The sequence below is a fragment of the Schistocerca nitens genome, chromosome 1 (assembly GCF_023898315.1).
Source record: "Schistocerca nitens isolate TAMUIC-IGC-003100 chromosome 1, iqSchNite1.1, whole genome shotgun sequence".
NCBI classification, from domain to species: Eukaryota; Metazoa; Arthropoda; class Insecta; order Orthoptera; family Acrididae; genus Schistocerca; species Schistocerca nitens.
Genome location: NC_064614.1, coordinates 571529633 through 571557025, shown reverse-complemented (window position 1 = coordinate 571557025; position 27393 = coordinate 571529633). Strand labels below are relative to the sequence as shown.

The window sequence follows — 27393 nt, the reverse complement described above, 5'->3', positions numbered from 1 at the left end:
CTTCCTGTGTCTTTAGTTGTGTCCATGATAAGCCACAAGGACCTCCACAGTATATTAAAAGTGTCATTTGTGAGACTACAAGAACCTCTGGATTTGTCTTTGCTTTGTGGGAATACTAGGAAAGTTTACCTGCAGCCAGTTAGATGTCAGTATTGCAATTAATCCAGGTATGACTTACCATGTGTTCAAGCTGTGGCACTTATATGTATTACATGTAGAAGGTTTGGTCATGAGGCATAGTGGAGTCTTGTTGGGCTATAATACAGAACAAAGAATAAGGTGCAGTTTGTTCTTATTTATGTATTGGATGTACTGTTTTTGTATTTTTCTTGTAAAGTGACAGAGCTTGCACAAATGCCAGAAAAACAGGTCCGAAGGGGCAAATAGCTGCATTGTTGGTAACTACAGCCTTACAAAAAATGGACTATGAAGCACTGCATAAAAGGGTAGAGGAATGGGAAGCCACTAGTGGACACCTACATTCCAATTTGAAGGAGACCGAAACTGTTTTCCGAAACTGTTTTGAGGGTACCCAACTTCCATCGATCCCACAGCAGCTAACTTTCTACTGCCATTTTCAGGAAAAGTAATCAAGAATGTATCTGCTTCTATTGCTGATGTGAAATCCATCACCAAATTGGGAAAATAGTCCAAGGAAATGGCCTTGAACATGGCAAAATAGCGGTTAGTATGTGACAGGAAAACATCTGTTACGTACTGTGAGACTCTTAGTGAGGCCTCAATACTTATGAGCTGGCTAACAGTCACCCGGTGCTATTTTAAATACAACAGCTCAAGGTTTCTCAGAGAGAAACTCAGTGGACTGTTGCAGAAACATGGGGAATCAATGGAATCATTCTCTGACAGAAGCAGAAAATTAAATGCACAATCATATGAGTTAACACACAATACGGAGGTCGACAGAGCCAACCTGTGTGAGACACAGAATAGTGCTGTGGACATATTTTTAGCAATATTTCTGATGATATGTCAGTGAGAGTTAGAATGGAGAACTCAAGTGATTTATCCGCTGCCATCAGAGCTGCAAAATGAATAGAGGGTATCAACAATGCTACATGGAGGCAGAGTGACCATGGAGGTTTCTGCTCTGAAGTAAAGCATTATAGGTGTGGGTGTTCACACCACATCAGAGAGCAATGTCATCAGCCATAATGCTATGAATGTAGGGAGGTGGGCCATAAAGTGTGTGATTGCCAGAAGAAAGCAAAAGACAATGAATTCCTTTTTGAAGTTTGGAAATATCAAACCTGGAACTGATGCTGAAGCTTCTTTCAAAGTATCAAACAGTGTCTGACATTCAGTAGACCATTCAAATATTGCTCCTTTTCATAAGAAATGATTCAGAGTTTTGACAATTCCAGCAAAGTTCATCACAAATTTATAATAATAATTGCAGATACCCAAATAAGACTGCAATTGTTTAACTACTTGATGTGGTGAGAAGTTCTGAACTGCTGAGATTAATCATGGACCTGTTCCCATTCTTTCCTCACAAATAATGTGCTCAAGGTAATTTATTTCTGCTGCTGAAAAATGACAATTTTCAATTCTGAGTATTAGTCATGCTGGCCTTAGTCTGTTGAATGCTTCCTCCAGCCATCGTACATGCTCTTCTATGCCCTTTGGAAAGGTGATGGTGTCATCAAGATACACCATACAGTGCCTCACCTTCAGCCTTCAAAGACACATTCAATAATCTTTGAGTTTAAGTGGCATTTGATGGTAATGAAAATGGCCCCAGGGGATAGTAAAAGCTGTCTTCGGTTGATCCCCTGGCACAACCTCCTGTTAATAATTCCTGCTCTTCAGATCCATTGTAGAGAAATATTTTCACTGACCCAAGTTATCCAGAGATTAAGGTACCAGTAGTCACTGTAAAATCTGTATTTCCTAGTTCAGACTGGGGGCTTTTTTTGGCCCACACTCACAGGTGCTCCCTATGGCCTATCTCTATATTCAATAATACAATCTGCTAGCTCTTGGTGACCAATTCTTACATTATCAGCTGTATACATTTTGGAGTTATATTTAGTTTCTTATAAACTCAAGAATTATTTCCTGTTTTTATCTTGTACTGTGTGACTGGTGTTCCTGGTAATGAAACACATGGATAAAATAAATCTCTGAACTGCAGTAACAAGGTTTCCATCATTTTCCTGTCATTCCCCTGCACATCTTTTACTTTTTCAGATAATGCAGAAGTGCTGATAGTTTGTTTGCAGGTCCTCACTTGACCTATCTATGTCATCATCCTCTAATATATCCAAATTAGCAATCAACATATCCTTTGGAAAGCTCACCATATCCATACCAGAAACATCAAGACTTAATGGAAGCTCCATCCTTGTCACGGACCCATACTATACTTCCGCATACTAAACTATATGAGTTATCTAAGTCCTCATTAGTTTGCAATGGCTCTACAACACATAATAAACTCTTGGGTAAGTCTACACCTATGCTAAGCTACATTGGGTTCCTTGTACGAACTGGAATTTAGTGGTTGTGTTCACAGTTTGTTTAGTGCCACCTTTATGACTGGTGAACCTCACAATACCATAACACTTGCAGCTGTTGTCCCTAGATGAAACAAATGTTTTGTCCCCCCCCACCCCCCCCACCCCCCACCCCAATTTCAATTGTATGCTGTGAAAGGTGAATTTTTTCATGATATTTAACAAGAAAGTTGAGTCCTAGAATCACACTGTTCCCTTCCCCAACATGCGGCAACACTTTCACATGAATTACAGAAATAATAAAAGAACTAGAAAGAAACAATATCAAAGAATTGGAAATAATGGAAAACTTTTTAAGAATAAAGTACTAAACTTAGAAGGTTTTGAAGGCAGAAGAAATAAGAAATTGGAAACAACATGAACAGAAGGAAAGAAAAAGACAGCATGAGGACAAGATGAAGCAATACTGGAAAAACAGGAAACCACAAAGTAAGAAAAGGAATTGAAGCTATTACACAATACTAGTTTTTTAAATGATTTCGTGATGCCTTCAGCTGATAGTTTCTTTATTTGTAAGATTGCATAATTTTGGCCCTAAGCTATTTTCAAGTATCTTATACAGAAACATTGTACATTAGATGCAATAGTACCACTACTGATGACAAAATGTCAGCTGAAGACATCACAAAATCATTTTAAAAAATTCATCTCAGCTGCAGGTCATGTTTCAATGAAGATTACATAATCCTGATTGGTCAATATGAAGATATAAAAGATGTAAATGTACATATGTTGAGTAAAACATGTTTAATGGGTCTCTGTCTGATGATCTGGAACTAGGACTGAATAATATTCTTAGAAGATACTTTTTCATGCTAAAAATATTATCTCTAAGCTCACTTCTCCCAAACAATTATTCTGGCACTAATTACTGAAAGGAAACTTGCAGAATATACAATATCTTTCTGTCTTACGTTTCTTATAGCCACCATCACAAATTTAACTGAAATAAGGTACTTCATTATTCCTAGGGTCTGGTTATTCCATTTAAGTTTCTGACCTATCAGTAAATGTTACTTACATTGAACGTGAAATCATGGTTAATTTCTGTACAGTCCTTACATGAAAAATTTGTAATGTTTATCTCTGCATTATATTTTGACTTTTCCTATATCTATACAAGATGTCACAGGACCAAAAACAAATAAATAAATAAATAACCAAAATAATTTAACACTATATGTTTCCTGTACACCAGTGTTTGAAAAGATGTGCAGTTAAGTGAGAAGTACGTAAATGTATGCCACGAGTAGTGTCAAAATCTATTGATAAATTTACACTACACAATTTTTAACTTTGTGGAAGTTGTATGGTACACACTCCAATAGATTAGTAAAATTAATACAATGCTGTGTGATATAATTCTTTCCAACTAGCACATTAATCAACCTACAGAGAATTACATATTTCATTTTCCAACAATATAGTTCATTCCATGAGAGAAATTCTGCGGACTTTGCTGATATGTATTTTGAAGCAAGACATCAAAAGAACTGCATTGTACTAATATAGTTTGTGGAGGACAACAGTGTTACCATGATTAATTCTGTAATTAGAATTGGGTATTGTTAAGAAGTAGATAGCACTGTTATGAAACTGAGTTTTTATTAAATGATGTAAATGGTGAGTTTTGGGGAAAATACTGTTTGCTTAAACATTCATATGTAGATTGAAATATGTTTGGTATGTTTGTAAAAGGAAATTGTTATTTCTCACATTTCAATATTACTTTAAGAAATTCACAAAGTGTGTAAGAAATTGCAGAACTTCCAGAAGATGCACTATGGTTAACTTGTAATGTTGAGCCAAAGTGTATTGATTAGTTGTAGATTAAAAGACGTGGAACATTACAAGATTTGCATATGTTCGTTAATAGGAACTCATTATTTCAAGCAGCAGAAGAATTCATTAGTAAGATCAGATATCATGCTCAACACATTTTTCCACTGGTAACAATTTTATCTGTAATAACAACACTGAGCACTTTTTTATTTACTCAATTTTCATTTGCTACAAAAATTAACTTAATTTACTTTACACATAATGCAGATGTAAATTGTTTACAACTAGTTATCTTTAACACAAAATAAACAGTTGCTCATGATACAATACATGAAATTATCTAAAAATACAAATTATTATCTAATTTAAATTTACCAGACCCCTCCATAAATAAGTGTAGGAAGAAATTCATGTGAGTGTTGTATATTTGAGGGTAGGGTATGTCTTCAATCTTAACAACTCAAGCTCTGTCTGTAGAACCAATATTTCATTATGCTGTTTCTGTATTTTGGCAACCATTCTGTTCCGCTTCATTATTGTTTCCAATCTATTAAGAAAACAATCATTAAAAAACTTGTTTCTTAATATAAGAAAAATTAATGTGTGTAAAGTGTATATAATTTCACAAAAGTGATCCTTCCCTTAATGTTACCTTTTAAAGATAATCAGCCATCGGGAAACAATAGCATGATAATAATAATAATAATTTTATTGTCATTCGGCCATTACAGCAATAGACAACATCATATACATACTAAAATACACAACAGGTTTGTTGTTAACATTATAGTATTATATTACAGTTGATAAGTTCTCTTATATCATAGAATGGGTGGAGGATTAGCCAGTCATGAATTGTTTGTTTGAATAATTGTTCTGGTAATTCTTGAACAGATTGATGAAGATTATTAAATAATTTGTACCCCATGATTTCATAGCTGTTGAGTGACTTTGACAATCTGTGGTAGGGAATATAGAGGCACCTATTCCTTCTTGTATTGTGGCTATGTACATTTTCTCTGGTTTTTGTTTCTGGTAATTTCTTCTTCGTATAAATTAGAACATAGTATATGTACAAGTTTATAACAGTCATGATTTTTTGTTCACAGAACAATGGTTTACAGTGTGCCTTATATGCAGAACCAGTAATTATCCTAATTTTGCAGTATTAATATGTCATGTACACAGCTAGAGTTCCCCCACAAAATAATTCCATATGTTATTATACTTTAAAAGAATGAAAAATAGGATGTTCTAACATATTTTTCAGGAACACAATCCATAAGTCACCTTAACAAGTAAATAAGTCTTGACAACTTACCACTAATATATTGTACATATTGACCCCAAGATAATTTATCATCTATGTATACCCCCAAAAATTTGACATAACTTGGATCATCTGACAGAAGCTTATCTCTAAGATGACAAACCATCTGCTGTGTTTTGTTTTCATTCAGCAGGAATCCATTTGCCTTGAACCAATAGGATGCTTGGTCAATTGTCTTTGCTGCACAAGTTTAAGGCTATTGAAATCATCACTAGCATGAAGAAATGTAGTATCATCTGCATACAACACAGTGGTGGACTTGATAGATGATGGCAGATCATTTATCATTATTAGGAATAAAAAGGGGCCCACTACAGATCCCTGCGGAACACCTACCTTGACTTATTCTATACTCGACATTTCTTTCCCTACACAAACAACTTGCTTACAATTCTGAAGATATGATTTTATTAATGTAAGGCTGTTATGTCTAATGCCATAGAATTCCAGTTGTTCTAGGAGTATCTTATGCTTTACACAGTTGAAAGCTCTGCTTAGATCACAAAATGTGAGTTGAGAATAGCCCTTATCCTCATACACTTGATGTAAGTATTTGACTACAAAGTCTAGAGCATCCACAGTAGACAACTTTTTCCTAAAACCATATTGGGATTCACTAATTATTCCTCATTTTTCAAAATAAACAGATAGCTGTTGGTAAGACCACATAGATAATATTGTGGGGAAGGCGAGCCAAAGGTTGCATTTCATTGGCAGGACACTTAGAAGATGCAACAAGTCCACTAAAGAGACAGCTTACACTACACTCATTCGTCCTCTGTTAGAATATTGCTGCGCGGTGTGGAATCCTTACCACGTGGGATTGACGGAGGACATCGAAAGGGTGCAAAAAAGGGCAGCTCATTTTGTATTATCACGTAATAGGGGAGAGAGTGTAGCAGATATGATACGCGAGTTAGGATGGAAGTCATTAAAGCAAAGACGTTTTACGTCGCGGCGAGATCTATTTACGAAATTTCAGTCACCAACATTCTCTTCCGAATGTGAAATTATTTTGTTGAGCCCAACCTACATAGGTAGGAATGATCATCAAAATAAAATAAGTGAAATCAGAGCTCGAACAGAAAGGTTTAGGTGTTCGTTTTTCCCACGCGCTGTTCGGAAGTGGAATGGTAGAGAGACAGTATGATTATGGTTCGATGAACCCTCTGCCAAGCACTTAAAAGTGAATTGCAGAGTAATCATGTAGATGTGGGTAAATTACACATTCCAGTATTTTAGAAAAAGCTGGGACTATGGAGATTTGTCTGTAATGGGAAGGTGAGTCTATATCTCCCTTTTTACATATTGGAAATACCCTAGCCACTTTCAGTTCTTCGAGAAAATATCCATCAGATATACATTTATTTATACAGTTATAAGAATCGAGGGACATCAAGGGGAAGCAGTGGTTGGGAAGGGAGTGAGACAGGGTTGTAGCCTCTCCCCGCTGTTGTTCAATCTGTATATTGAGCAAGGAGTAAAGGAAACAAAAGAAAAATTCGGAGTAGGTATTAAAATTCATGAAGAAGAAATAAAAACTTAAAGTTTGCCGATGACATTGTAATTCTGTCAGACACAGCAAAGGACTTGGAAGAGCAGTTGAACGGAATGGATAGTGTCTTGAAAGTAGGATATAAGATGAAAATCAACAAAAGCCAAACAAGGATAATGGAATGTAGTCGAATTAAGTCGGGTGATGCTGAGGGAATTAGATTAGGAAATGAGACACTTAAAGTAGTAAAGGAGTTTTGCTATTTGGGGAGCAAAATAACTGATGATGGTCGAAGTAGAGAGGATATAAAATGTAGACTGGCCATGGCAAGGAAAGCATTTCTGAAGAAGAGAAATTTGTTAACATCGAGTATAGGTTTAAGTGTCAGGAAGTCGTTTCAGAAAGTATTTGTATGGAGTGTAGCCATGTATGGAAGTGAAACATGGACGATAAATAGTTTGGACAAGAAGAGAATAGAAGCTTTCGAAATGTGGTGCTACAGAGGAATGCTGAAGATTAGATGGGTAGATCACATAACTAATGAGGAAGTATTGAATAGGATTGGGGAGAAGAGAAGTTTGTGGCACAACTTGACTAGAAGAAGGGATCGGTTGGTAGGACATGTTCTGAGGCATCAAGGGATCACCAGTTTAGTATTGGAGGGCAGCGTGGAGGGTAAAAATCGTAGAGGGAGACCAAGAGATGAATACACTACGCAGATTCAGAGGGATGTAGGGTATTGGAGGGCAGCGTGGAGGGTAAAAATCGTAGAGGGAGACCAAGAGATGAATACACTACGCAGATTCAGAGGGATGTAGGTTGCAGTAGTTACTGGGAGATGAAGAGGCTTGCACAGGATAGAGTGGCATGGAGAGCTGCATCAAACCAGTCTCAGGACTGAAGACCACAACAACAACAACAACATACAGAATGTTAAGGGGTACACAAAATAGTATATTACTTTCTTTAGTATATTACAGGATATGTCATATATATCTACACTGTCTGAAGATTTCAACCATTTTACAATGCTTAGGACAAGACTAGGTGAGACCTCGGAGAACATAAATGTGCCTGTGTCTGATGGTGTTCTGCAAACATTCTTAGAAAGAACTTTGATGAACTGATATCAGGTTTGATTATAGTATTTTGTACATCTTCAACAGATTTAATAAAGAAATCATTGAATTTTTGGGGATTTATATTAATTTTTTTGCTTCTTACATCTTTAGCAACACCATTTATTAATTTCCACGCAGCTTTGCACTTATTTGTGGAATTATCAATGGTACTGAAATTATGTACTTTTTTGGCTTCCACAATGGCTTTTTTTATACTCATTCCTGCATTTTATATAGGCTAATCTGGCATGTTCTGTTTTCTGATTGCTACAACAGCAACACCATTGTGCAACACCATAACTTGATTTTTCATATTTGATAATCATTTAGTGTACCATGGATTTTATCTGTTTGTAGAGCCTTTGTCAGTTAATTTGCATTTCTTTACGGGGATGTTGTCATTAAATTGTGTCAGAAATGTAAAAATCTCTCAAATAATAGTTTCCCTGAGAAATCAGCACGAAGACTATAACTTGTGTCACCATGACATTGATTGAACCAGTCTCTCTCAGCAAGGGACATACAGAGCTGAACAGTTTTGTCATCTGTGACAGGTCTGGTGATTATAACTTTTGGGACAAGCTTAGGAATAGGTCTACTACTCTTATCAATACAGAACCTACTTGTATAGTTAAAAGATATGGAGTCATGATCTGAAAATGGAAACGCTGTAACATCACATGATTTTTCGGTAGTTTTAAAGTGGACAAAAAAATTATCAAGACTTGCTTTATCTCTTGTGGGCCTGTTATTGATTCAGTGCAAATTGCACTGTCTTCGAAGGTTTTTCAACTCAGTCACAGTACGTTTATGTGCTGCTATATCAAAATCTGCATTCAGATCTCCACCAATTGCTATGTCATAATGCAACCATCTGGTACCTCTTAGTACATCTAACAGCATGTCCAATTTTTCTAGAAATACGTTGATGATACCCTTAGGTGACCCGTAAAGGGATACTATCACTAACTTAAAACTGTCCATAACTATACCAGTGGCTTCAAAGTTCGGTTCCTCACACAAATAATCTAGGCCCAACTTAACAATGGGGCAGCTGAATGACTGGTTAATATATATTGCGACACCATGTCTTATATGCTATTTTCTACAGTAACTATTTGCTACATTATAGTCATCAAGTTTGACAACTGGAAGTACACTCTCAGTAACCCAATGTTCACTCAGACAGAAAGTATCAAATTTGTTATCTAGTCCGAAACTGTTTACAATAAATTCTTTATCAATTAGTCCTTGAACATTCGGATAGCAAATTTTAGGTTCATAATTGTTGTTTATTTTAGATTTCGGTGAGGTGTTATGAAATTTGTTACACTACTTATCTCGTGGGCTTCTTCATCTTGCTGACTTCCACTAAAAAATCATTTAGACGAAGAGGAGGTGCTGTTTTCCATCTACCTGTAACACTTGATGCTGCTTCACCTGCTGCAGTTCTCTTTTCTCCTTTTAGAGGCACTGTAGTTACTGTTGCAGGTGAAACTTCTGCTGTTACTGCTAGTATTACTTCCTTTTTCACTGCTGCTACTGATAATGCCACTGGTGACTGTGACGCTTTACATGTTTGCACAGATGTAATTTTTTCATCATAGAGTGTATCTGCAGACGTTTCTTCCTCATATGCTGTTGGTGCACTTTTCTTTTCTGTTGTCATTGGCAGAAAACCTGTTGCAGGTAGTGCTATTTTTATGTAGGCATCCACTCCTGCTGTCTTTATCACCTGGAGAATTTCTTTGGCCAGCAATTTCTTGCCTAGGTTGTTTCTGTTCAGTCCATGTCTAGTAAATTGCTCTCTTACTGAACTTGTTGCTTCAATGAAAGTTGTGTGCACAAAACCGCTACAAATCATCCTGAATTTCCAATTTGTTGCGATGATTTCTCTGTTTACACGAGTCTTCTGTTAAGTCGCATCTGTAGGTAATGTTTACAACAAATACCTTCACCTGTGAAATTTTTCCTAGTGATTCTTTCAGTGTTCTTACAGCAAGGCTGCTTTCGTTTTTATAGACATCATTTCCTCCTCTGATTATGGCACAGTTGACGTCACTTTTCATGGCACTTTCACAGCTTTTCAGCACTTCCCTTAGAGGAGCACCAGGTTTCGAATTTCCTGTCACATGATACTCACTGACACTCAGATGAGATCATTAAAACAATAGGTATGCCCATTTACTTTGCAATACAGTTCTTCCTACTCATTTTTTGTAGTCACAACACCGGAAAAATTTTGGTCATATTAAAAAAAATGATTTAAGACAATTAGTTACCATAGGACCACATCATTGTGTCACTACAGTAGTGACTGTGTTACTGCTCACAAATATTGTCCAAAAATAAATTAACTGAGAAGTAAACTGTAAGGACTCTGAGATCTTTCAAAAGGCCCCTGCAAAATGTGCATTTATCTCTTTTCTACTCAATGTAACATTATCACTGGTGATGTACAAGAAGACAGTATCCAACATCCTGTGGGCAATAAGTTTGTGAGAAGGGGAACATTTGACCAATTTTATAATGATCAAGGAAGCACCAACAATGGCTTTTTTGAAGAAGTCACCATGGCATTTAGTTTTAGTAATTTTTAGAGCAGTAATGAAACATTTAAAGCTGTGTGGCAAGAAGGGGAATTCAAGTTGATTTTTGAAGTTTAACTGTTATGTTTTATCCAGTGGAACACTATAATAATATACATAACAGAATGCTTATACTTGTCTCAAGACAAGTCAGCAGTGTCTTACTCATATTACAGTAATATGTAATTGACACACAGTTTTAATTATCTTGATAATCAATACAAGACACCATTATGCCACACACACACACACACACACACACACACACACACACACACACTCACACACACACACATACGCACATCTACAAGAAGATTAGCTGTTTTTGTACCTTAGAACATGTTCTGAGCTGAGAAAATGACATTTTTCAAGCATAACGATCTACTCCATGCTAACCAACATGGATCACTGATACAAAACCCAACCCATATGTCTCCTGCATGTCATGCTGAAAGGCATGGATCAAAGAAATAAGGTCGGTGCGTAGTACTTCTTGATTTTCAAAAAACATTTTAGTTGCTTCCACAACAATGTTTCTCAAAAAACTACAATTATATTTGGTACTGTTATTAAACAAATCATCTTTCATTTTGTAAAACAATTAATATGAATTGCCATATAGATTTAATTAGCAAAGATTAGAACACTGAGAAATAAATAATAGGTAATTTCTAGAACTCAGCAACACAATGATTAAATATAAAGCAACATAGTGCATTTATATCTGAAAACCATGGAAACTGAATTTTGTTTTATGTAGTTGTTTATTTCTTGGGATAATCTTAAATGTTAAGCCAAAGTATATCCCATATAGTGTGTTCACAACAAGAAGAACAAATTTTGAAAGGAATGCAGTTAGCAGAAGAAGTGAGCTCTACCCACTGACTCCCAGCACACTGGCTGCTGAGGGTTGAGGGGCAGTGAGGGGGGAACAAGCCACATTTACATCATACATTGCTAGCAATGCTCCATGCAGCTTTGACATCTATTGTCCCTCCTCCAATGACTGTTGATATATACTGACAATTAAAGACTGATTTACAGTCTGGCCAGAGGCCACTGCTATTTAGCCAAAACAGTGGCTGCAGCCTTCATTCAGACCTGTGTGTCCAGCTTCGGATGCCCCAGTGACATTACCACAGATCATGGGTACCAGTTTACCTCTGCCCTCTTCGGTTCTCTGACTGCCACCTATAGCTCCAATTTATATCGTATCACCAGCTACTACCCCTGTAGCTAACAACATGGAGGAGTGACACACTTGAAACCACAAATACATATTATTTTTTCGAATGGTCCACTGCTCTCCCGCTGGCACTTCTAGGCCTGCACATCGTACACAATACTAACCTGGGAACTTCTCCCACTGAGCTATTATACTGACAGCTACTTGCCATTCCCAGCAATTTCTCGGAAGCAACCCCACTTTCTCTCTACAGCATCATTCCCGGCAGCTCCAAGGCTTCAAAGCCCAGCTGTGACCAACACCTCCAAAATGTCACGGTGAGCACCATACCTTCATCCTCCATGACCTGACAGCACGCACACACATCACCCTTTGGTTGGACACATATCACCTGTTGCTCCACCATCAGTATTTGGGCATGAACTTGATGCTGCAATGCGGGGGCAAGACATTCTCCATTAGTCTGAATGGGGCTGCAACAAGGGTATCCACTGACATGCTCAAGTCAGCCTATGCCCTACAGTTCCCTCCAGTCAATGAGTACAACACCATCCACTGTACCCCAGTCGCAGCACTACCAACACTGCCTCCAACACAACACAGTCAAACTCTGTCCCCTATACTTTTCCTGATGTGCTACTGGCCGACACAAACCCTGGTGCTGTGTCCAGCTAACCACCATTTGATGCTGCTCCAACAGCACCTCCAGCTTGCCACTGTCTGACTACATGGCTGACACACTCTCAAAGCCTGGGACCCCAACGTCGTCATCAAAATTCCCTTTCAACTGCAGCTGTTAGTATGCACACCATTGGAATAGCGACACTTCTTCACATGCTCCCAACCCTGTGCATAGGAACTGCCCATGCCCCTCCTCTCACTGGAAGCCACAGCATGAGCATGAGCACAGCAGCAACAACATATGTGTGCCTCTCAGCAAGCATCCTCTGTCAGCTCAAAACAACCTTCTGTGCAGTTGGCACCAGTGTTTTCCTCTTCAAGGGGGGAACAGTGTGGTGACTCCTTCCTCTCACCTTCAGGAGTAGCAGCAGATGACAGTCCATGCTGACCAAAAACAAGCGATTGGGTCATTACACCACAGGTAGAGCTTAGACCGCCACACTTTCTGGACACCACACACTCTGAACCATTGCTCAACCAGTATCTGCTCCCACTTTTATGAGACAGTACCTAATGGTTGTGCTCTTGGCAGGTCATCACACGCAATGCCATGTGGCCCATATCATCAGCTGCCACACCTCACTGGAGTTCATGCTAATAGCAGGATTTTGCACCTGCATCAGTTTTCCATGTTTTTCTGCAGTCCAGTTAATGAGAGGAGTGCTACCGTGTCTCCCACACTGCCTTCCTGAGCTGCTTTGCCTCAAGGGATCTATCTTGACTGTGGCTATACAAAGTCAGGTGCCAGACACCCACTTTGTCCCTCCTCCCCCTCCCCCACTATCAGCACCTCGATTATTATGTGCAGTGTAGTATACTTTAGTGTGGTGAAGATCGGTGAGCCTCAGAAGTACCAGATGGGTTATTATCATTTCATCCCTGGTCACTTTGGCACCCCTTTACTGCCAAGTGCACCACTGAAATGAGTTTTGTCTCTGACCATGCAGGATCCTTTGACCCCTAGGTATGTCTGCCTCACTCGCAAACATCCCCTATTTTCCCTATGGGTATATAAGACTTGAGTATGGATGGCATTTGAATTACTGGAGGATACCACGAAATGTGTGATAACTACACTCCTGGAAATTGAAATAAGAACACCGTGAATTCATTGTCCCAGGAAGGGGAAACTTTATTGACACATTCCTGGGGTCAGATACATCACATGATCACACTGACAGAACCACAGGCACATAGACACAGGCAACAGAGCATGCACAATGTCGGCACTAGTACAGTGTATATCCACCTTTCGCAGCAATGCAGGCTGCTATTCTCCCATGGAGACGATCGTAGAGATGCTGGATGTAGTCCTGTGGAACGGCTTGCCATGCCATTTCCACCTGGCGCCTCAGTTGGACCAGCGTTCGTGCTGGACGTGCAGACCGCGTGAGACGACGCTTCATCCAGTCCCAAACATGCTCAATGGGGGACAGATCCGGAGATCTTGCTGGCCAGGGTAGTTGACTTACACCTTCTAGAGCACGTTGGGTGGCACGGGATACATGCGGACGTGCATTGTCCTGTTGGAACAGCAAGTTCCCTTGCCGGTCTAGGAATGGTAGAACGATGGGTCCGATGACGGTTTGGATGTACCGTGCACTATTCAGTGTCCCCTCGACGATCACCAGTGGTGTACGGCCAGTGTAGGAGATCGCTCCCCACACCATGATGCCGGGTGTTGGCCCTGTGTACCTTGGTCGTATGCAGTCCTGATTGTGGCGCTCACCTGCACGGTGCCAAACACGCATACGACCATCATTGGCACCAAGGCAGAAGCAACTCTCATCGCTGAAGACGACACGTCTCCATTCGTCCCTCCATTCACGCCTGTCGCGACACCACTGGAGGCGGGCTGCACGATGTTGGGGCGTGAGCGGAAGACGGCCTAACGGTGTGCGGGACCGTAGCCCAGCTTCATGGAGACGGTTGCGAATGGTCCTCGCCGATACCCCAGGAGCAACAGTGTCGCTAATTTGCTGGGAAGTGGCGGTGCGGTCCCCTACGGCACTGCATAGGATCCTACGGTCTTGGCGTGCATCCGTGCGTCGCTGCGGTCTGGTCCCAGGTCAACGGGCACGTGCACCTTCCGCCGACCACTGGCGACAACATCGATGTACTGTGGAGACCTCACGCCCCACGTGTTGAGCAATTCGGTGGTACGTCCACCCGGCCTCCCGCATGCCCACTATACGCCCTCGCTCAAAGTCCGTCAACTGCACATACGGTTCACGTCCACGCTGTCGCGGCATGCTACCAGTGTTAAAGACTGCGATGGAGCTCCGTATGCCACGGCAAACTGGCTGACACTGACGGCGGCGGTGCACAAATGCTGCGCAGCTAGCGCCATTCGACGGCCAACACCGCGGTTCCTGGTGTGTCCGCTGTGCCGTGCGTGTGATCATTGCTTGTACAGCCCTCTCGCAGTGTCCGGAGCAAGTATGGTGGGTCTGACACACCGGTGTCAATGTGTTCTTTTTTCCATTTCCAGGAGTGTATATTACTGGTAACTGCTGAATAAAATTATGTAACCAAAAGTAATATGTATTTATGCTAATGAAATATATTTTGAAATATTTATAATTCTGTTTCAACTTAGACTATCAGTAGAAGAGAACTTGAATGTAAAATGTAAGAAATTAATTAAAGCTGCCACCACAGTCCTAGCAAATGATGAAGTTAAAAAACCGTGACGGTTCATGAAACAATAAGACTCCTAATGAGCAAAGAGAATTCAAGGATGTAAATCTGCATCTACATGTACATCTGCACCAATACTCTGCAAACCATAGTGAGGCATATGGCTGAGGATACATCCCATTGCACCATTTATTAGGTTTTCTTGACATTTCATTCACTTATGGAATGTGGAAAGAATGTTTGTTTGAATGTCTCCATGCATGCAGCAATTACTCAGATATTTAAGGCTGATTCTTGGAACTTTGTTGATAGACTCTCTTGGGATAGTTTACGTCTCTACCTCCAAGAGTCTGCCAGTTCAGTTTCATGAGTAACTCTGTGACACTCCCCCATGGATTCATCCTTGCTGTGGCAATTCATGCTGCTGATCCCTGCGTAAGTTCCTGTTTGGTGTGGGTCCCACACACTTGACCAATATTCTAGAATGGGTCACATGAGTGATTTGTATACAATCTCCTTTATAGAATGATTGCACTTCCCCAATAGTCTACCAACAAACCAAAGTCTACCTACTACCTGCTTTACCTACAAATGAGGCTATGTGATCATTCCATTTCATATCCCTGCCAAGTGTTACACCCAGGTGTTTGTATGCGTTGCCTTATTCCAACAGTGATAGATATATAGTCATAAGATACTAAGATTTTTTATGTACATGATTTTACATTTCTGAATGTTTAAAGCAAGTTGCCAATATTCGCATCACTTTGAAACCTTATCAAGATCTAATGAATATTTATGCAGCCTCTATCAAACAGAACTTCATCATAGATAAATGTATCATCTGCAAAAAGTCTGAGGTTACTATTAATATTGTCACACGTGTGTATCACATATGGAATAGGACCAGGAGAATAAAATAGTACATATCTCAGTGGTGAGATTATAGCAAGTGGTGGTATTCTACCTTGCTATTTCATTTTGATCTCATAGTGTACAGAACAAAATGTAGGACAACTAGAATATTTATGCTTAGAAAAAGATACAGAAAGTTTACATATAATTCTTCCTGAATACGTTTTCCTTAAGAATTAAATTTTATGGGGTGAAAATGATGTTATATAGTTAATGCAATTTTCTCTTTTGGTACTACTCAATGAAATAACAAATAAGTTTCATTAGCATTTCCTTCACATAATTCCTAAATGTATTGGTTACATTTCTAACTGATTTATGGTAGTACATTTTCCACACCATCATGACTGCTATTAGATTATTTGTTTAGCAAATGCATGTTTGTCTTGGCTCATGTATCACTGTTGTACATTTCTACATTTGTTGTAAAAATATCTAGTTTTCTCCCTAAAGAGAATTAACCTTTTTTGGACTGAGCAGTACCCACATTTTTTGAAGTATTTATGTCACATTACTGCCTGAACAATCTGAGTATATAACAGTGACTGCTCAGCTTACTTAGCAGTTACTCTCTATAGTGGTATCACTGAAGACTGCTATCAATCCACATTCACAAAAATTTTTCTCTGTTATTTATTCAGCTTCTTTACCTCCAATTTTTAAAGGGCTTGGCAATTTCTGGATGGAGAGAAGAGCATACGATCTGTCTCGTGCATGTTAAGCAACAATTTATTCTTGTGGAGCCAGGAGAGAAAATTATTTACTGTGTCATTAATTCTCAAAGAACTTAATGTATTGCCAGTTCCCTGTATTTACATTCTAGAAACAGTTTCATTTGTCAGAAGAACGATCTGTGTGCTACAAATAGGGAAACACACAACAATGACACACAAACCAAGGCAATCAATCATTAGCTGAGCCACAAATTGAGAAAAAATCATGATGGGGGTGAGGAATATGGGCAGCCTACTCTTCAACAAACTACTCTGATCTATTACAAATAAAATCATTCTTTTAGAAATAATATAAAGCAAATGCTAATGAAACCCACTTTTTATTCTGTTGCCAAGTATCTGAAGACAGACTATCCTCTTCCACATATCAACGTTTGTATTCATATGCTGGAAACCATTGTGAAACACATGGCACATGGTACTTCCCATTGTACCAGCTTAATGGCTGCCTGTTTCATTCACTTATGAACCACAGGAAAAATGATGGTTTAAATGCCTCTGTGTGTGCTGTAATTAATCTAATATTGTCCTCACAATCCCTATAGGAATGATATGTAGGGAGTTGTAGTACATTAAAAGATTTGTCATTTAAAGCTGGTTCTTGAAACTTTGTAAATAGGCTTTCTTGGGATAGTATTTGTCTGTCTTCAAGTTTCTGCGAATTCTGTTCTTTCAGCATCTTTCTGACACTCTCCTATGGGCTGGACAAATCTGCGACCATTTGTCCTGCCCTCCTTTGTATCTGTTCAATACCCCTGTTGGTTCCATTGGTACAGGTCCCACCCTCTTGAGTGATATTCTAGGATAAGTTGCACACGTGATCTGTAAGCATTATGCATTGTAAACTGATTGCATTTTATTTGTATTCTACCAATTAACTGAAGCCTGCCACATGCTTTTTCTATGACTGAGCCTATGTAATCCTTTCATTTCATATCCACACAAATAACTGCACCCAGTTGAATTCCATGTAACTCATTGATATAAGATACTATGCTTTTTAGTTTTGTGAAGTGCATAATTTTACATTTATGAACAATTACAGCAAGTTATCGGTGTCTGCATCACTTTCAAATCTTATCAGGATCTGACTAAATTTTATGTAGCTTTTTTCAGATAGCACTTCATTAAAGATAACTTCATCATCTTTATTGAGTTTTATTCATATAAGCTGTTTGTCAACACTTCTTCTAATATGTATGCCATTCAGCTTTGAAATAATGCAAGAATTTAATTTGGGCAATAGCCCCTTTTCTTTGTAAAGGAATATTTGAAAGTGGAGTTCAGTATTTCTGCTTTTTGCCTTGTAGTTTCAATTTTTGTGTCATCCATGAGTGCCTGGACACTAGCTTTGCTATGACTAACAGTCTTTACATATGACCAGAATTTCTTTTGTTTTGAGAGAGATCCTTTGATAATAACCTGCCATGGCAGTTGTTGAAACCTTCATACACTGCCCTTTTGACAATCAAACATGTCTGATGCGGTATCTCCTTATCCATAACCCTAATATAAATCCTAAGAAAAGTATGTTCTGAAAGTACTCAGTGCTCAACTATGCACATAATTTTCTTTTAGTTTTGTATCTTGTTCTAAGCATAAATATTCTTGTTGGGCTATACTTTGTAGAGCTGTACACTTTTAGATCCGTGCGCCATTCAAATAATTTAACATTTATGTATTTATATGTATCATAATCTATGTATTAATATGTACTGTTTGTAATTTTGTATACTAATGTAGCAACTGGATATTCAGTCATATCTATGTTCCATAGCTACTCTCATTTTTGTAACAAAATGCATGCAGGTATTTTATCCTGTTTTCATTTATTAACTGTTTAAGGTAAATTGTACTTTTATTGTTGTAAGTACTAAACAGTTTTATTCTAGTAGCAACTGTGTTATCTTTGTATAAGAATTTTTACTATGTATTTCATTTTTTGTTGTTACCAGACCCATATCTTTGATGAAATCAATATAAGATTACTGGGCTTCAAAAGATAAATAAAACCAATTGTCCTATGTGTCAGATTGGAAAAGAAAATTTTTGTCATCTACAAATAAAACAGGAAAAATATTTGGATGGTTTAATGGAAGATCATTGATAAGAAGTGAGAAAAGAAGAGGGAATCCAGTACTGAGCCTTGTGGGACTCCCCAGCTTATCAGTGCTTTGTCAGAGCACTTTTTTTGCATTTTCTATTTGTGATTTCTACCACTTGCTTTCGGTTGCTAAGATATAGTTGAAACTGCCAATTTTTTCTACCTCTAATGCCACATGTTTGTAACGTCAGAAGCAACAGTGAATGACTTGTGAGAGGAAAAGCCTTACTTGGTAACACAGGAAAATTCCTTTTGAGTGAAGATTTTAATAATTTGACCAGCAAAACTGAAAAGTGCATAATTAACAGTCCTGCTTTTATGAAATCAAAACTGGTGTTTGGTCAACAATTCCATTTTACCAAGAAATGGTGTTATTTGACCACAGATGATGTTCTCAGTTATCTTACATATAGCTGTGGATATGGCAATAGGATAATAATTGATTACTGTCCCCCATCTTGAAGACTAAAATTATCTTTGCAGTCTTTAATACTGCGGAGACACGTCCTTTCTTTATTAATGTATTTATTGCACTACATTGGGCTGTGGTAATTTCCACAGAAATATACTTTAGTAAATATGAGCAAAATTATTGTTTAGCTCTTTTGATTTGGGTGTATCGAGCAGTGGTCAGTGAAGGCTGTCAGTGCGGAATCTTCAACTACATGTTTTATTGTCTAGTAGCTTCACAATTACACTTGGAAGAAACTATTGTTCCCTGACAATACAAGTCAGCACATTTAGCACAGTTTGATTGTATTCTATTTATGGTAGACTAGATTTTGTGAGACTTGCTAAGCCCAGGTGGTGTGGTGGTAAGGCAAGGCATATTATGAAAGGCAGGGGTAGCCTGTTTAGCACTCCTCATTCAACTAGGCTGAATCTGTTTTCATCCAAAATTACTGTTGTCTTTAAGTGTAAATGCTTAAGAGTGCAATCTGGTTCTCTTACTGCCAGGGATGTACTGATGGATTTGTAGAAGTGTGTTGTTCTAGATATTTTTGAATTTTCTAATGACTTATTTCTCTTGGAAACAGAAGGGGGCTGGGGGAGCCAGTAGGTTGGGTGGCCCTCATTGTGCCCATTATGAGGTGCCTGGTTTGATTTAGTTGGACATCAATATGACTAGTGTCAGCCAAACTTGGGGGGGGGGGGGGGGGTCTTGTACTATTGTTGGATAGACTGGGGCTAAAGGTGAAGTCCAAAGTGACACCTGAAGTTTCCCATGAAATGCCAGCCAATTTCCACAAGATGTTGTTATAAGTGCTAAGTTTGGTATCTGTGTTTGACAGATGATTTTTGAAGCTGAGTAATGCATCCATGGTGACATCTAAATACTTTGGACGTTGATTGTGGGACAATAGTTTGTTTTCAGTGTAAATACTGAATTCTCTGTTGGCTAACTTGTTGTTGAGGTGTAATGTACAGACTTCTGTCTTTGTGGCACTAGGTTGTCATCTCCAATGGAAAAAAGTATTTAACAACAAATTTCAGGTCCTTTGTCAAGGTGTTCTAGTATGAGAGTGTCACAGCCTCCTTTGTACATCTTGTTTATAAACATCTATTTCTGACATTCAATGTAAAGTGGCTAGGAGGTGCTCATCTTTTGTGACCAGTTCATTCATCTATTCTGAACCCATTTATTTTGTCTTGTGAAAAGTCTTGCATACAAGATGCCTGTTAAAGCTGAAGAACTTGCTCAAAGAAAACATAAGCAGGATTTACAGTGTTAATCCCAATAAGACCCTGTATAACTTCCTTTCATCTAATGTGTTATGTGACTTTCATGTCTAATCACATCCCATAATATCTTTTTCTATCTCTCCTCAAATGAATAACAGCCATATTTGTAAAGAATGTCAATATTCCAATTCTTATTTTATGTCCATCTATTCATTTCCACTTAATAACTATGTACCTTCTTATGTTTTTATTTGATTGAACATTAATGTGACAATTTTCTAATTTTACAAACAGTTCCAAAACATGAGGAACGATAAGAACAAAATCTAGGTAAGATGAGGGTGATCAAAATGTCAAACTCTTCTTTGCTTTTTTCTTTACATCCATGGTAATTTTAGTAGTATGTATTTTCTTTATTTTTTTGTGCATGAACCAAAGACAATTTATTTTGCATGTGAGATTCATAAAATGCATTTGTACTTACAGTTTCTTTGAATCCTGAGCTTCCCTTACTTCAGATTCTAGATCTCTGCTCAGCTGTTGTTCATTAACAACTACATTCATCTCCAAAATTTTCTTGTCAAGAGCACCATTTTCTTTTCTGACAGTAGTAATTTTCATGTCTATCTCTTTGGCCATTTTGTCTAATTCTCTTAATTTTTTCTCATATTGCTGCCAATAAATTAATTGCACATTTTAGAAAATTAATTCTTTGACTTGTAAAATTTATGTACATGTACAACAAATTTTATTTTATTTGTTGAGAAATAAATGATGTGTAAGAAACTTACATCTTTAATTATAGCTATTTCCTTATCAACTGGAAGAAGCCCTTTAGTATCACTTTCACCTTTTGCACTTCTTTTAAGATATTCCTGCATTTCCTTTGTCACCTTTAAAATTATAGAACAAAAAAATTTTAGTGCATATTAATGCCTTAAAAAGTAATAATTTTGTGTTGTGTAAGGTACTTTATTTAAATTCATACCATAATAAAACACTGATCATATAGTTAGTCAAATGTATACTTAATAAGAAATAACATTGATTAAACTTTGTAATTAATGGGTCATTTTGAATGAATGATTCACAATGAAGTGACTACAGTACTATACTTTGGACATGAGTTTAATAATTTGAAGCAAAGTGAACTAGGTGTTCAGATTTTATTTTGACAATTGTTAAGCATTGTTGTTCAAAGTCCAAAAATAAATGCATTTGGAAAGTCTTATGATACTGCTGTAACATAAATTTGAGACACTGAAATGAATAACAAAAATAACCTGTGATATGATTGTATAAAATAGGTTGTTTTCTGAGAACAGAACTTTCCATTTCTTTTTGTTTCAACTGCAGCATACGGAAAACAAATTTATTCTAACAGGTAACATTGTACTCTTTGAGATTTATTGTGAAAGTTAGTGATAATACTTATATGAAATAATTGTACTGGGAGAAGTGATGTTATTTTTACAACAGTCTGCTCTGGAGTGGTATCAGTGAATTTATGGAGTGAAGTGGTGCCTTGTTTTGCAGAAATGAGCCCAATGGACTTAGGATGTGGTGTTTTGTAATATAAAAGAATAAAGGATAATGATATTTAGCTAAAATTTACTTTATTATTTAATTATGGTACTTTTCTTCCATTACGTAATATAATGATAAAATAATGTAGTATAACATTTTAAAACTCAGAGCTACACTCAAATAACCTGTTCTGTCTCACTGTGTAAGGCTTGAAGTTTGTATAGCTTTCATTTGGACTGGTGCAGTAAGTTATCAAAATTTTAATGTTACACAGGTATTATCTGATTTATGTAGAAAGCAAATAACTTCTATTTTAATGAGTGGCTGCAAACTCATAATTCAGGTTTAAGAAAAAAATACCATTGTGTCTATGTAGAATCACAGCCTTCCGAAATGCCTTCACAAAAGAAGATGAAGTAAATATTCCAGAATTTGAAACAAGAAGAGATGCTAACATGAGTAACACAGAAGTAAATATCCTCGGAATAGTGAAGCAACTTAAATCACTTAATAAAAGCAAGTCTTCTGGTCCAGACTGTATACCGATTAGGTTCCTTTCGGAGTGTGCTGATGCATTAGCTTCATACTTAACAATCATATACAACTGTTCACTCGACAAAAGATCCATACCCAAAGACTGGAAAGTTGCACAGGTCACCCCAATATTCAAGAAAAGTAGTAGGAGTAATCCACTAAATTACAGGCCCATATCATTAATGTCGATATGCAGCAGGATTTTAGAACATATATTGTGTTTGAAGATAATGAATTACCTCGAAGAAAACGGTCTATTAACACACAGTCAACATGAGTTTGGAAAACATCGTTCTTGTGAAACACAACTAGCTCTTTATTCACATGAAGTGCTGAGTGCTATTGACAAAGAATTTCAGATTGATTCTGTATTTCTTAATTTCCAGAAGGCTTTTGACAGTGTACCACACAAGTGGCTCATAGTGAAATTGCGTGCTTATGGAATATCGTCTCACTTATGTGAATGGATTTGTGATTTCCTGTCAGAGAGATCACAGTTCATAGTATTTTGACGGAATGTCATCGAGTAAAACAGAAGTGATTTCTGGCGTTCCCCAAGGTAGTGTTATTGGCCCTTTGCTGTTCCTTATCTATATAAATGATTTGGGAGACAATCTGAGCAGCCGTCTTCGGTTGTTTGCAGATGACGCTGTCATTTATTGACTAATACAGTCATCAGAAGGTCAAGACAAACTGCAAAATGATTTAGAAGAAATATTGGAATGGTGTGAAAAGTGGCAGTTGACCTTAAATAATGAAAAGTGTGAGGTCATCCACATGAGTGCTAAAAGGAACTCGTTAAACTTCGGTTACACAATAAATCAGTCTAATCTAATAGCCGTAAATTCAACCAAATACCGAGGTATTACAATTAAGAACAACTTTAATTGGAAGGAACAAATAGAAAATGTTGTGGGGAAGGCTAACCAAAGACTGCTTTTTATTGGCAGAACACTTTGAAAATGTAACAGACCTACTAAGGAGACTGCCTACACTATGCTTGTCCGTCCTCTTTTAGAATACTGCTGCAGAGTGTGGGAGCCTTACCAGATAGGACTGACAGAGTATATTGAAAGAGTTCAAAGAAAGGCAGCATGTTTCATATTATCACAAAATATGGGAGAGATTGTCACAGAAATGATACAGGATTTGGGATGGACATCATTAAAAGAAAGGCATTTTTCATTGCAATGGAATCTTCTCACGAAATTCCAATCACCAACTTTCTCCTCCAAATGCAAAAATATTTTGTTGACACTGACTTACATAGGGAGGAACAATCACCAAGGTAAAATAAGGGAAATCGGAGCTTGTACGGAAAGATATAGGTGTTCATTCTTTCCACACACTATACGAGATTGGAATAATAGAGAAATTGTGAAGGTGGTTCAATGAACCCTCTGCTAGACACTTAAATGTGATTTGCAGAGTTTCCATGTAGATGTAGATGTAGAATAGTGACTGCTGTATTTGACACTTGTTTTTGTTCCTTTTAGACACAGTTACAGAACATGTTTGCAATCATACTAGAGTATGGACTTGCATCTCATATGTGTCTAAGATGTGCAGATTTTAAAGGTGGTGAATGTGTGGTAGGAACATGTGATGACTGAAAACAAATTCTGTCATTGTGTCTTAAAGAAATAAAATGAAGTGCATCACTATTCAGTGGCTGGGTAATATTGATCCATGTGCACTTTAGATATGGTAAAGTAATGTTAGACATGGTTTGAAATGTGACTTTATGATGGACATTCTAAATAGACATTGTATTATGCGAACGCTGTTGGTTTTTGCAGAATGATGCTTGTGGCAGTGACATTGCCTTTATGAACAGACAGTATTGTCATCGGTTTAGAACTGAACTGCTTTACATAAACTATGAATTTAATATTACTCATTTTCTAGACTATGGTATATGAGGTATGGCTAAAACACTAACCACCAATGTGGAAGCTGTGAACTGTGTTGCTACATAAGTGACTGTTTTCATGGGAACAGTATTATTGTGAACCATGAAAATTGACAGTAGATGGACTGTCTAACTTCGAAATTGGTAAATTATAGCAAATGGAATGTTAAACACGATGTATGGACTGTGCCAAAGTATCATGTGTGAAAGTTTCAGTTGAACTAATATGACCCTCAGGTGTTGCATAAACAGGTACTTTGTTCTGGCCTACAACAAGTGGATGCTATGCAACTTATTACCACCGCCAGCTGAAACAGGATGTAAGGAAGGGGGATATATTAATGGCAATGACACGACTGGATGAACTTATAGGACTCATATCAGGAACTTCAAACTGCTTCTACTGCTGTCACCACATCACTTACTTTACTTTTACTTTACACGTGGCTAAGGCCTTATCGACCATACACCTGCTCTACGAGCCTCTTCCAATTATTTCTATCCAGGGAAATTGTTGTCCAATCAGAGTTGATGCCCATCCTAGCTGCATCTTCCCGGATATTCTCCATCCACCTAATTCGAGGTCTTCCTCTTCTTCTCTTTCCTTCTAATTTCTTAGTGGATGCTATTTTGGGTAGTCTCTTCTCCGGCATCCTTGCTACATGACCAGCCCAGTTCAGTCTTCTTTTCTTTAACATATCCACAATGGTACTATGTTTGTACAGCTCCCGTAGTTCTTCATTTTTCCTTATCCTCCACTCCATGACATTTTCATCGAAGATTGGTCCAAATATTTTTCTTAGTATTTTTCTTTCAAATATCAACAGTTTTTCTTCATATTTTTTCCTGAATGTAATAGCTTCACATCCATATAATGCTACTGGTACAATAGTTGACTGATAAAAACGGATTTTGAATTCAGTACTAAGTGATCTCATCCTTAAAATTTTGATACAGCTGTAAAAAGTTCTATTAGCTGCTGCTAGACGGGCGTCTATTTCTATTTCTGCTCTATTGTCTCTGCTAAAAAGACTCCCTAAGTACTTGAAGTGGTCAACTGCCTTGAAAGTGAGACCATTTACGGTCAGTGGTGTATTCTTTTGGAGTTTTTTACTTATGACTAGGTATTCTGTCTTTTCTTCATTCACATGAAGTCCAGCTTTCTCAGCTATTTTGTAATAATTTTGCATCATCCTGATTAATTCAGCTTTTGAAGTGCTTATTAAGGCTACATCATCTGCATAAGCAAGTCTAGTAATGTTCCGTCCCTGCAGTTGGATCCCTTGTGGATTAGTTTTGGTGAATTCTCTATCAATCTTCCCTAAGATAATATTAAATAGAATAGGTGAGATGGCATCCCCTTGTCTCAGTCCAGTGTACACCTTAAAATTTTCAGTCTCTCCTGCAGGTGTCTTAACTTTGCATATGGTTTCTTCCAAACACATTTTAACTAATTTGATTACTTTTAATGGTATTTCAAATTCTTTCATGGTTTTTAAGAGTGTCTGTCAGTGTATGCTATCATAGGCCTTCTTGAAGTCTATAAATAGAATATGGATATCTACATTAAATTCCCATGCCTTCTCATTTATTTGTCTCAATGTGAATAAGTGATCCAAAGTGGATCTGTTAGTGTGGAAACCACATTGGTAGTCCCCAATCAGTTCTTCGGTTATGGGAATCAGTCTGTGTAGTATACACATCGACAAAATTTTCTACGTGACATCGAGTAGGGCAATTCCTCTGTAGTTATCACAGACAAGGGGATCATTCTTCTTAAAGATGGGGCATATAATTGCAGTTTTCCAATCGGCCGGTATGTTTTCTGTCTCCCAAATTGTTTCAATTAAGGAATGTAGTTCTATTTCCAATTGTAGTCCTCCATTTTTTTAAAAGCTCAGCATATACCTGGTCTTCCCCACAGGCCTTGTTGTTCTTTAATTTCTTTATTGTTTGTCTTATTTCATCATGCTAACCCAAAACAGATAAGACTCAAAACCATTCCTCTCTTCGAGAAACTCACAATGGTAAACAATTTAATTTCTTTTTGCTTTGTAATAGACTATCTCTTAATGTTTCTCTCTCTAAATAAAAATAGTGTATTGTAAAGACTGTTCACCTTCTGTGATTGTTGACCTCATCACCAATAGTAGTTATTGTCATCATTTATTTGTTTTTGCTTTTCAGTGTATTTGTACTATTGTTGCATGCATTGTATGTGTCTTTTGGTGGGGTGTGCTTTGAAGTGCACATACAGTTGTTTAGGCAGGAGAATTTATGTGTTGCACTGTGAAATGTGGCCAGACATGTAAGTTGCGGCATCCACCATCGAAGTTATTTATCCTGACCAATTACAAAGAAGTAAGTTATTTGCCATTGTTTTAAGTTAGTGTGTTGGAGGGAACTTATAACGTTATTTGTCTATGGTTCATTTAAATTTTTATAATTTTTTTTTTTTTTGCATATTGGTACTATATTTTCTGTAGATGTAAAGTGAAGTGTGCTATACTGGAGTTGAAAGTGCTTTGCATTATATGTGATCAATGTATGTAAAATACTATGTAAATTGTTTATTATATTAAATAATTTTCTAATGACATTTTGTATTTAAAAATATTTGTGTA

General features: G+C 37.5%; 1 protein-coding gene across 1 annotated transcript in view; it reads right to left on the bottom strand.

The window, feature by feature from the left end:
* Positions 1-4586: 4586 nt before the first annotated feature.
* The window catches only part of LOC126260577 (cilia- and flagella-associated protein 43), a 299972-nt gene continuing 277165 nt past the window's right edge, over positions 4587-27393 (bottom strand). Inside the window, exons 17-19 of the mRNA XM_049957946.1 lie at positions 21588-21689; positions 21281-21468; positions 4587-4866 (exon numbers count right to left, since the gene is read on the bottom strand). Coding sequence (XP_049813903.1) covers positions 4728-4866; positions 21281-21468; positions 21588-21689 — 429 coding nt within the window. The 3' untranslated portion in view covers positions 4587-4727. The remainder of the gene's footprint in view (positions 4867-21280; positions 21469-21587; positions 21690-27393) is intronic.